At 46.8% G+C, this 12,370-nt stretch overlaps 1 protein-coding gene across 13 annotated transcripts in view; it reads left to right on the top strand.

The window, feature by feature from the left end:
* Positions 1-11,874, top strand: part of LOC127697825 (low affinity immunoglobulin gamma Fc region receptor II-like) — a 130,145-nt gene extending 118,271 nt beyond the window's left edge. For 7 of the 13 annotated variants that reach the window (XM_052201114.1, XM_052201113.1, XM_052201112.1 and 4 more), the window contains 6 exons: positions 3,937-4,194; positions 5,475-5,729; positions 6,348-6,470; positions 7,440-7,580; positions 9,629-9,666; positions 9,761-11,874. In XM_052201114.1, coding sequence (XP_052057074.1) covers positions 3,937-4,194; positions 5,475-5,729; positions 6,348-6,470; positions 7,440-7,580; positions 9,629-9,666; positions 9,761-9,847 — 902 coding nt within the window. In that variant the 3' untranslated portion in view covers positions 9,848-11,874. Of the gene's footprint in view, positions 1-2,663; positions 2,685-3,936; positions 4,195-5,474; positions 5,730-6,347; positions 6,471-7,439; positions 7,581-9,628; positions 9,667-9,760 lie in introns of all 13 variants that reach the window. The other 6 variants (XM_052201117.1, XM_052201107.1, XM_052201116.1 and 3 more) reach the window with 6 other exon arrangements.
* The last annotated feature ends 496 nt before the right edge of the window (positions 11,875-12,370 follow it).

Genomic DNA, 12,370 nt, shown 5'->3' with positions numbered 1-12,370 from the left:
AAACTGGATGAGAGAAGATTCACTACAGATGAGGAAGTCAGGGCATGACGCAGCCAGATGTTGCACAGGCCTTTGACACATGTTCTAGATCACTGGAAACCATCTTTTTCTTACTAATCCTTGGGACTTCCTCTGTCCCAATTAGTCTGACACAGCACTGTCAACTCCAAAACAAACCTCTCATTGTTTACCGAACTGAACAGCAAACTTTGGAAATTCACCCATGATCATTGAACCTCACAAGTGTCTTACCTGCACTGTCACCAATCCTTACAACAATTATGGCATGCATATTGCTGTCATCAATAAGTAATAATATAAGCCAGGGAATCAAAGCAGAGGAAAGTAAAGTTATCTCTGCAAGGTATTGTGCATCAGTCGTATTACTTTCCTCATTACTTTGTCAAAACACCAGGCAAAAGCAACCTAAGAAAGGGTTTTATTTGGCATATCTTTCGAGGGCCTTGTGGTGGGAAGGCACAGTGGCACCTTGGCCGGCCACCTCACACCCACAGTCAGGAAACAGGTGGATGTTAGTACGTAGCTGGCTTCCTCCTTTTCTCTTGTTTATTCGAGCTGGCACCCAGCCCATTGGATGGGGTCACTCATATTCGGGGCGGGTCTTAGCACTATAGCTAAACTTTTCCAGAAACACCCTTGAAGACACCATGAAAGGTGTTTCCATGGTGATTCTAAATGTAGTCAAGCTGATAATGTAGACTAACCATCGCGGTGGTGAAGTCAGCGTGAATTCTGGGTGCCTGCTGCAGTTCCAGTTGGCACTGACAGTCCTCCAGAATGTGCCCGCCACCTCCACGGTCATCTGTGTTCCTCACTATCGAGGGTGGGTTTTTTTGTTTTTTGGTTTTTTTTTTCCAAAGAAGCAGTCAGGCTGCGACTTGCTGAGAATGTTGACAAGCATCCGTCCATCTTTCTTAGGAAATATTTCTTTTCTGTTGGTCACAATGATCGAATGCTTGAAGGTGCATGATGAACCTTTCTTCACTTTCTCCCCAGCCCAAACCCAGCCAAGTACAATCCCTTCCCCTGCTGAACTTCCTAGTATTTGTCCATTCTCTTCCAACGGCATTGAGAGTGTCTCTTTTATAAAATGTGGTGGTGCAGGCTAGCGATGCAGAGCAGGGTGGATCTCAGGAGTAGAAGGCCAGCCTGGTCTATAAAGTAAGTTCTGGGCCAGTCAGGGTTCTGTAGTGAGACCGTATCAAAACCGAAAGTCTTTTGAAGAATACATTTGCATACCTGCTTATGGCTTCAGTGGGGATCAGAGACTTATTATATCTTTTAGGTTTGCTCAGCAGGCACAAGGCGGTCGATGCAGTTTCTAGGAGTACACAGAGGGATGGAGTAGCAGGGATTTAAGTGTACACACTGAGATGTGGTGATGCGGGATCAGAATCCAGTTTTCTACACTGCCGGAAGAATGCTCTTTCTCGCAGCGCCCCCTCCTCTTATCCCATCCCTGAAGGTATTCAGACTTGGAAGGCTCTGGCCTTCTTCAGCCCGATAGGTAAAGCCCACCATGGACAGGTGCATGAAGGCACACGCACGGGCACACACTGGGCTCTCGTCTCTCAGGACCAGCTTCCCCATTATACTCAATGATGGTGCCACACGTCCATCCTTATACTCAGCATCCCTGCCCCGTGTCCCGTTCCCTACCGTGTGCCATTTCATCTGCTCTCACAGGACGTCACAGATCTAGCGTATTTATCTTTTAATTTGATTTTTATTTTTGTGAATGACTAGTTTGCCTACATATATGTCTGTGAACCTTACGTGTGCCTGGTACCTGAAGAGTCCGGAAGAGGATGTCAGATCCACTGGAACTGGATGGAATTAGAGATGGTCATGAGCCACCATGTGGGTGCTGGGAATCAAACCCAAGTCCTCTGGAAGAGCAGCTTGTGCTCTTAAATGCTGGGCCATCTCTCTGGCCCCATGGTGTCCTTCCGTAACTTCTTTTTCCTATCAAATTTGCCTAGCAGCAAAAACTGGAAGACCTAAATCTTAAACAATGGGGATGTGAAATAAATCACAAGAAACTCAGTTGTAGAACAGGGCAAAAATGATCAAATGACAATAGAGATAAGATTAAGCTGTTAGATCTTGTATTGCTTAGTAAAAAATCAGGCTGGAGAACTCTCTTCTGGTATGGTGTCTGCTGTTTGTATGTAAACATTATATACACACATTGTGTGTGTGTGTGTGTGTGTGTGTGTGTTTTCATGAGGGAAATTCTAAGGACATATACACGAAGTGATAATATTTTGTCATGAATATTTTATATTTTTCAACAAAGATTAAGCATTATCTACATGATCTGTGGTTCTCCCCAACCCCCACGAAAGAAAAACCCTACTCCCAGGATGGACCTTGGCAAATTCTGATGTACTAAACCACCAATCCTATGTAAACTTCAACAGGGACCTTAGCAGTCAAAGGTGTTCATCCCTTTAAAGTGTCACAACACACATGCTAAGGAAAGGGGCTTAATTATTTCTGAAAGTGTACTTCCTCCAGGAAGTGGCAGGGAAGGGCCACACCCTGAAGGTTGGGCTGTGGGGATGAGTTGGGGCTCTGGGTCTGGGCAGGCATGTCTCAGTGCAGAAGGCCCTGGTTGACGCTTGCCTCCTTTCTTACAGATCTCGTTACTGGGACTCATGGTAAGTTCTCATTTTATATCTCCTCACTCTCCTCTGGGTTACCGCCTCTTCCCTCAGTGTCTGTCTGTCTGTCTGTCTGGAGCTACTCTGAATGTATCAGCAACAAAGCTCAGCATCAGGTCAGAACCTGGAAAGGACCACTGTTCCCAGAAGATGCCCTGCCCTTCTTTCTCTCTCTCTCTCTCTCTCTCTCTCTCTGTCTGTCTGGGGAGGAAGAGGGTCAGAAACCCTGGCTAGCTAGCGTATCAACTCTTCTAGTCCTGTCAGAGTGAGACGTGGCCAGTTAACACAAACTGCCCCTGTTCTCAACTGCCCTTCACTCTCTAAATAAAAAACGAGAGCTTTTAAAAAGTTGATCTCGGAGAAGCAGAGAGCGAGTGGCCAGAGCCTGGGAAAGTGGAGGAGGCGTAAAGATGAAGACAACGTGGTTTTAATGGGTACAGGGGTCGAGTTAGATATGAGGAGTAAGTTCTAATGTGCTCTAGAAGGGTGTCTTCGTTGGGGTGTCTGTTTCTGTGTGGAGGCACCATGATCATAGCAACCTTTCACTGGGGAGTTGCTTACAGTTCAGAGGTTCAGTTCTTTGTCGTCAGGGCAGGAAGCATGGCGGCATGCAGGCAGACGTGGTGCTGGAGAGGGAGCTGAGCTGTCTACGTCAGGATCTGCAGGCAGCAGGAAGAGAGAGCAACACTGGGCCTGGCTTGAGCGTCTGAAACCTCAAAGCCCAACCCAGTGACCCACTTCCTCCCAAAAGGCCACACCTACCCCAACAAGGCCACACGCCTCTTAATAGTGCCACTCCCTATGAGTCTATTGGGGCCATTTTCATTCAAACCACCACAAAGGCCTTTTCCCAATTGAGGTTCCCTCTAGCCAGCACAGAGCTCCACGCCCTGTTCTCCTGAAGTAGAGATTCATCTGGAGGCAAGGGGGTGGGGGGGCAAGTGGCAGGAGGGAGGGAGAAGAGAAACATAAATATATCTTGGTGAGAGATACTTCTGGGGTGTCTCCTTTGCCCCCTTCCATCTTCCCTCTTGCTTTACCCTGATGAGAATCAATTGCATCAATTGTGGGTTCTCTGGGGCTCACAGGATAGAATAAGTAGAAGAATTCAACGGAAGAAGCTTCCTGGGCCTGGTCCCCCTTGGCACTCTCAGTAGGAACGTTGGTGTCTTTTCAGCAGAAATTTGGGGCCTGCTCAGGCTCTCGGGACTTCCTTGCCTTATACTGCCTGCTCTCTCCAAAATCCCAGCAGACCTTCAGAAGGCTGTGGTGAAACTTGAGCCCCCATGGATCCAGGTGCTCAAGGAAGACATTGTGACACTGACGTGCGAAGGGGCCCACAACCCTGGGAACTCTTCTACCCAGTGGTTCCACAACGGGAGGTCCATCTGGAGCCAGGTCCAACCCAGCTACACGTTTAAGGCCTCAGAGAATGACAGTGGAGAATATCGGTGCCGAACGGAGCAGACCAGCCTCAGCGACCCGGTACATCTGGGAGTGATTTCTGGTTAGTAAAGGCTTCCCCGGGGAGGAGATGAGGTACCACGATGCTGGGGGTGGAGTGGGGAGGCGGATCTGCTTACTGCAAAGTTTGCAGGAAAAGGGGTGGGCTGGTTTCTGGGAAGCATCACAGGGAGCTGCTTAAAGGGCTTTTTGTCCACTTGTTTCCCCTTTCGCCAGCCCCCTGTGCTTAGCGTGCATGTGGAGGGTGTGCAAATTCCTGAGAAATTGTGTGAACAGTTGTTTGTTGTGATCGTCCTGATTGAGCAAGAGAGTTCAAGGGACACAGGCAGCTGAATGTGACAGAAAAAGGAAGTCCCTATTTCTTAGAAATCCTTCTATTTCCTGACACCCAGAAAAATGCCAATAGTCTGCCACTGAAGCCCAGGGAAGAACAGTCCATACAAATCTGACTGATGTATTTAACCTTGAGTTCTCACCTGCTCAGCTGAGGGTGCTGAGGCCTCTCCCCGGGAGGTTCTGAGGAACACGGGTATTTTCCTTACCTCTTGCCCTTGCAGTTCTGGCAAGGCTTTGACTTTCTTTTTCTTCCATCAGCTTGTGGGCACTTGAAGTAAAAAGCTGTGTCTCATCCGTCTTAGTATTTGTAGTACCCCAAACAGGGCAGGGCTTATTAACTCTTTGCTGAGCGGATCAACGATTTTTACAAGGCTCCTGCCCCCCCCCCAAAAGAGTAAGTTTTCCCCTCCACGTCAGCAACTGCTATCGCTGATGTTCATTCTTTACTTAGTTCCCTGCTATCACCCAATCTTGGATTTCTTCAATAGTATACCCGCAGCAAGCTAATGATTTGCCCCACCCTGCTGGACTGTGGTTCCACATTTACTATTATTCATTCGGGAATCCTACATTTTTGGAGGTTCAGGCTGTCCTACCATCCCCCAAACAGAAGACTCTGTTGTATCTGCTTCGTACTTTTCTCCTCGGCCGACTGAATTCCTTCATCTTTCCTGCCGGAAGGGAGGGATTACATCCCCATCTCTTGTACTTGCACTTCTGTCAGGAAAACAAGGGGAGCATGCATGTATCTTGGATACCTTTTGTACACTGTGAACTCCTGTAGCAGCAAAATCTGATCATGCCCGTTTTCACAGATGAAGAAAGTGAGGCCCAGAAGCCTTAACTTTCCTGCCCAAGATCGAAGAACTCCCAAATGAGTGGAGCTAGAATCAGAGATCAAGACTGCCTGATATCAAACGAAAGTTCTCCCCCTTAGCATATCATATCCCTCCGAGTCCTACAGTCTTGTTCTTTCATGTCTTTCAGACTGGCTACTGCTCCAGACTCCTCGACTGGTGTTTCTGGAAGGGGAAACCATCACGCTAAGGTGCCACAGCTGGCAGAGCAAACACCTGAACAAGATCTCATTCTTCCGGAATGGAAAATCTGTGAGGTTTCATAATTCCTATAATAATTTCTCTATCCCAAAAGCCAACCACAATCACAGTGGGGACTACTACTGCATCGGACGTATGGGATCTGCACAGCGCAAATCCAAGCCTGTCACCATCACTGTCCAAGGTATGTGAACTCTGTCAAGATGTTGGAGAAGGAGAAGAGGAGATAAACAAGGGCTGACGTTCTATAGCTCCGCATGCAGATCTAGGAGTGCCACAGCAGCAAAGCTGGGCTTTGAGGCAAAGAGGAGAGCTATGCAGGCTTTGCCAAGTGATGGCAAGTGGGCCTGGCTCAGAGTTCCTCACTCGCAGGCGGTGGGTGACACGACTGTAGGACAGTAGAGCCTTGTTGGCACATAGGTTCTTTAAGCTCCTAGACATTCCTGAGAGCTGAAGTTTAACTTGTCTTTCATGTAACAGCCCTTCAGTCTTGAAGGCACATCATGTTCTAGACAGTGGTGGCACCACCAACTCTGGGAGGCTTCAGATCCATCTTCCCTACTGCCTCTGAGGACTCTCCCTTCTGCTGCTACACTGCCACCAGTGTGCCCCTTCATTAGTTCGGTGGAAACCCTTGGTTCATGGGGAGGCACAAATCTGTCCACTAAACCTATGCTTATGAGGTTTCGGGGACATGTATTACACCTATGAGTGACCAGACACAGCACCTGGGCATAGTATTGGAGGAGGGGTGGGTTTACGGATAGTACTTAATACCTGTTCTCATGTCTGTCTTCTCCAGAGCCCAAGTTCAGCAGGCCTTTACCGGTATTGACAATCATAGCTGCTGTCACTGGAATTGCTGTAGCAGCCATTGTTATTATCCTAGTGTCTTTGATCTACCTCAAGAAAAAGCAGGTTCCAGGTTGGTGGCTCTCTTTGGTCCCTCGTGTCATCAGTTCCTACTTAGCTGGGGCTAGCTAGGGGTTAGAGACTCGTTTGCTTTTGATATCGTCACACCCTAGTCACTTCCCTACTTACAAATTCACCTGTTAAGCAAGACTTGGATAAACTTGATGATGTGCTATGAACTATGCTAGATACTGCAGGTGTTCAGTTCCATTTCTGGCTCTCCAGCTGACTCTCGGCGTTGTGAGGGATACCAGATGCACCAGTGGATACTTATAAGAAGGGATCAGAGTAATGAAATGATAAACACATGGTTGTGACCTGGAAGTCAGAGCACATTCCAGTCATCCCAGGACAGTAAGGCAGAAGAAGGGTGATGTCTCCGGGGTAGGCATCAGCTAGGCAAAGTGGAAGAACATTCTAGGAACTGTAGCCAAGGTGGAAATGAGGAATGTTGCAGGCAGGTCAACAGAAATCATTGAGAAAGGGAAAATACTACTACTAATACCTAATACCTCAAAACACACTCTACATCGGTTAGTTATGGATGATAAGGAAATACTGAGATATGCAGAGAGAAAGATTACACGGTTTTCTTTGAAACAAGGTCTCACTTTGTAGCCCTATCTGGTCTGGAATTCACTGTATAGACCAGACTGGCCTCAAACTCACAGAGATCGTCTTGCCTTTGACTCCTGAGTGCTGGGATTAAAGGTGTGCTCCACCATGCCCACCCTTTAAAAGGCTGGGCAAACCCAGGAAAGATGCAGTGGAGTTTTATGTCACCCCCTGGTATCCTCTTGGGTTAGTTACCTTAGGCTGGAGATGTTCCTGGACAGGGGAGCTGGGAATTGGGGAAGAGAGGCGTTGCCTGTGTGAGGGGAAGGTCTCTGTTGCTTTTAACTCTGTTCTGACCCTGGTCCTTCATCCTGATGTCTCAGGGCTCACCCCATAATCCTACTAACTTCCTCCATGCCCCTCCTAGCTCTCCCAGGAAACCCTGATCACAGGGAAATGGGAGAAACCCTTCCTGAGGAACTAGGTGAGTACAGAAAGCCCTCTGGGGGCTCAGTGCCGGTCAGCCCAGGGCCTCCATCTGGACTGGAGCCAGCAAGCAACAACACGTGTGAGTTCAGTGGGAGTGCAGGAGAGGGAGGAGCCATGGGAGAAGGCTGGGACTCAAATCTCTTGGTCAGTTCTGAGTCTAACTCTTGGATCTAAGGAGGATCTCACTAGAGATGAGAAGAACAGTGACTCCAGAGAGAGGAAGATGGTGGGCCGTGACTAAACTTCTGGTCAAACAAGTAATCTGGACACATTTCTAGTACAGAACTGCAAAGGCATTTGCATCTTTTGGGGGAGATGTGGCAGAGTTTCAAAGGAAGTTGTATGACAGGGGGTCAATAGGATTAAGGGCCGTAGGGGGATGACAAAAAGATGTCAGAAGTAATCCTGAAGACCTTTTCAGGAAGGTGTTCCTGTGTAGAGGTAGTGGTAGGCATCGAACAAATCAACTTTTAGTAGCATATTGAGAGGAGATTTGAGTTGAGGAAATTCTAGGGGATTAGAGCTATTCATAGGATTTTCTCTGTGGACACACTGTGGGTCTAATACCCACTCATGATGGTTTATAAAACATTGGCCTGATCTTTCCACCATGATGCAAAGTGAATCTGGAGTAGATCATTCCCCATAGTAGGGAAGTACTAAGTAGGTGGATGAGTGGTTTAGATGAACTCTGAACCCTTATTATAGTTCCAAGATTTGAAAGCCAGTGACCTTTCAACCCTGGTGCAGGAGGAAGAATGGAGGAGTGGGAGTCACCTGAGACAATTGCCTCACTGTAGTTAAAGACAGAGCTTAAAGTCGAGTGGAGTTCTCTAGAAGCTTCCGTGACAGCAGAAATAGGCAGGAGAAACCATTCTGGGAAGATTCCACTTCAGGGGGCTCGAGTGTGACTCAGAGCTGAGCCAACAGATATGAGAGCTTGAGCGAAGCAGCATTCACTTAGCTTGGCTTTGAGCGAGGTCTGTGTCCTTCAGCCAGGCTGTGTGGATCCACCTTGAGGGTCGAGCTAGGTCAATAGAAAAATGTCTAATCACGACTGGACTCACTTTCTTGTCTGGTTTTGTCTACTCGCATAAACACATTTCACAAGGCATTTATGCAGCCTGGCACAGGAGCTGGGGGCTCCCCCTAAAGGCTGGTGAGAAGTATAGAAAAGGGGCGGGGGCAGATTCTCAGTGAGTTGTGGGGCAGAATTTGGAGCATGGCAAACAGGGCTCTTCATGTTTGGGGAACAAGTGAAGAGACTGGAGACATCGTCTCAACCTCTTTCTTCTCTTTTCCCCCAAATGAAGATTTGTTGACACTGGGGTTGCTTTCCTACTGGCAAAGGGAACTTTGGGCAAAAATATAAGAGACTGTGTGTGGTGTTTGGGATATTAGAGAAATGTCTTTTTCTTCTCTCTCTTTCCCCTCTTCTCTCTCTCTTCCCTTCCCTTTCTCTCTTCTCTCTTTCTTTCCTTCTCTGCTCTCTTTTTCTTTTTTTAAAATATTTATTTATTTTATGTATATGAGTACACACCAGAAGAGGACATCGACCCCCATTACAGATGGTTGTGAGCCACCATGTAGTTTCTGGGAATTGAACTCAGGACCTCCGGAAGAGTAGTCAGTGCTCTTAACTACTGAGCCATCTCTCCACCCCCCTCTTTTTTTTTTTATAATGTCCTTACATACCCGGTTCAGCAAGAATAAACTATCCTTGTCCAGTGCAAAAACATCCATTTGTTACTCTCGCTCTGAGAAGGCAAACATCTGGGCTGGATTTCACTCTGATCTAAACCCTTCTGCACTCTGTTCTCTAACCTCTCAGAGCCTCAAAACTGCCTAGTCGGCTGCTCGGAAAGTTGAGCGATTTTCTGAAAAGAACGTTGCATGTGGTCATATTTGTTTTCCCTTTGCCAGCATGGCCAAGCAGGGAAGGCTGAATTCCAAGATGGTGAGGGAAGGAGGCAGCCCTGCTTGGCCCGATAGCCTGGGTTAGGCTTGGCAAGCCTTGTCTGGGCTCGTCGCTTTGAGCTTTGAACGTTGGTTTTGCAGCCTCAATAGCAGCACATCAGGCCCTGTCTTCCAGCAGTGCCCAAGCTGATCACTTATTTTCATCCACAGACAATCCTTGTGATCTCGAAGAAGCTGCCAAAACTGAGGTGAGGGAGCCAGCCCTGTCCTGTCCCTGTCCCTGTTCATCTGCTTCCCCACGACCTCCCTGCAGCTCTCACAGCTCATTTCTGCTTTCTTTAGGTTGAGAATTCGATCACCTATTCACTTCTCAAGCATCCCGAAACCCTGGATGAAGAAACGGAGCCTGATTACCAGAATCACATTTAGTCTCCCTTGGCATTGGGAAAAAGCAACCAGAAAGGCCAGGATCTAGTGTCTCCTGGTCCAGGGGATGCTGTAGATACTACAGAAAACATCCAGAGTTACTTATGAGAGTCCTGAAACCAACAGACACCACGATATTGGTTCCCAACGGATGACTGTACTAATAACTTCCGTAACTTACAGCTTCCCAACTCAAGACTCTTCTGCTATAGATCTTCACAGCCAACAAAATTAATCAACTTACTGTCATTAAGAGACTGCAGCAATATGGGAACTGCTTATATTACATGCTAAGCTAAGGAGAACAATTAATGTTGGGATCCGTAATCTCAGCAATGAGACCTGTACCAATCTGTCAGAGTGATGCTTCTTTATAAGGAACTTTAATGTTTTTAGTTTTCTATAAAGGTCACATGTTACTTTTATAGTAAAATGTTGTAAAAAAAAATATCTTTCCATTTACTTTTTCAAGGCTGCAGTGATTGGAGTTCAGCCTGAGCTCTCTGGGGTTTGTTGTCTTCTGTGAGAAGAATCTTGGGGAAACAGGTTAACTTTTCCCTAGGGAGACCTAAGAATCTTAGGTAGGGCCCTCATGATAGACCAAAGTCATAGGATTATACTCAAGTCTACTTTGGTGCACCAGTGAGTTTATTGGGCTTATTCATGGGGACATGAGTGAGGGGCTCCTTTCAGGGGTGTGGCGGACCTTATAACAGCAGTCTTCACACTGATGACATCTTTACAGTCGCATAGGTGGTGCCCCACCCCCTCTTTAGTTTGTCTTCCTCAGTCTCCCAGCCCTGAAGCCTCTGCCATTAGACCTCAGGATGATGAGCGTGCACTACTATCCACCCCACACCTGGTAATAGATGGGAGGTAGAGAGGGCAGATGATGGGGCTTTGGAGCAGAGGGCCAGTGCCCCGTCCCTTCAAACTGATGATGCTTCCAGTGAACTCGTCTTCCTTCTTCTCTTTTCTCCTATGACAAGCAGAATAATCACTTTGTTATGTAACAGGAGTTCTTAGGAAGTCAAGCTTTGGATGAATGCCAGTGGTAACTAAAGACTGACCTTGAACTCCTGACCTTCCTGCGTCCACCCCCTAACTGCTCGGATCACATTATATTTATGTGTTTGCAAAAATCACTCAGGCAGATATTTAAGCATGCTGTAACTACATAAGTAATTCAGAGTGTAGAATATAAAGGAGGAAAAAAGGAGAAATTCTCTGTTGTCCTTATTTCCCTTGATTCCACCCCCCCTTTCTCTCTTTCTTTCTCTCTTTCTCTCTCATAACCACTGTTGTAGGTGTTGTTGTACACAACAGGTTATATATATATATTTGATTTTGATATTGTTTTTAGAAAGCCTATACATGAAACCATACATGTGATTATATTGCTGATTTCTTTGGGCTGGGCCTCTCTGGATGTCTGCCTAACTTCTGGTTCATTGAGAGACCATATCTCAAAGGATTAAGCAGAAACAGAGATAGAGCAGAATGCCAGGTGTTTTCCTTTGACCCCTGCATACCCGCATAGGGACACCCCACACACATGTGTGCCTATAACACACACAAATAAATAATACTACTAAGTAAAACTCTTCAGAATTTCTGCTTTGAACTCCCTAATAAGCAAAGGTATGGTTGCACGGATCCATCCCCGGGTGGATCTTAGTGGTTCAATCCAAACGCACAGAACAAACAAAGCTATTTGACAGCAGGGAGGGGACATCCAGAAGCTCTTGCATTCCTAATGTGCACCTTTGTGTGTGCCCCGTGGAATCTATTCCGTCCTTTCTTGTATGCTCTTTAGCAAGACCCCTCCGGGATACTGCTCCTTGTTGTTATTGCCTCCGTGGTACAGTGTAGATAATTACGTATCTCCTTCTTCTTTTATATATTCTCATATATACTAAAATGTAAGCTCAATGCAGCCCCATGTTGTCATTTTTCACTAACATATTCCAGAGTTTAGAACAATGCAATAGACTGTTGAATGAATTAATGAATAAAACTTTCCTCTCACACTTTTTGGGTTATTTGATATTCTTGCATGTTGGCCAAGTGCTCTGCCCCTGAGCTACCTGGTGCTCTACCTGGTTAAGAATTTGACATTCTTAACACTGTGGCTTGGGTTTGGTTCCCTGAAATCATATATTGGAAACAGGCACGGGGCAAGAGCGGTGGGAGGTGGGGTCTGGCGGGAGGGGACTAGTCCACAACGCGGGGTTAGCTCGTGGGAGTGGCTTCCTTCTAAACGGGCGCGTTTGCTATCTTTTGGTTCTGTTTCTCCGTCCTAATCCACTTTCTCCCTTCTTAACCCACGGAATGACGCAGCAAGAAATTACGAGATTCTGGTCCCTCGGTCTTGAACTTCTCGGCCTCCAGAACCACATGTTAATAAAGAATCAACCAAGTCCATGGGGGAGGGGCTTGTCATCACAATCTGGAGAAGGCTTTCTGAATCTCGAGAATCCAATAAAACCCCACTTGTTATCTTTCCAAACCTTGCCAAATTTATCT

This window comes from Apodemus sylvaticus, chromosome 12, assembly GCF_947179515.1.
Source record: "Apodemus sylvaticus chromosome 12, mApoSyl1.1, whole genome shotgun sequence".
In the NCBI taxonomy this organism is placed as follows: Eukaryota; Metazoa; Chordata; class Mammalia; order Rodentia; family Muridae; genus Apodemus; species Apodemus sylvaticus.
Note: the sequence above shows the minus strand (reverse complement) of the source record. Positions and strands in the feature narration are given on the sequence as shown.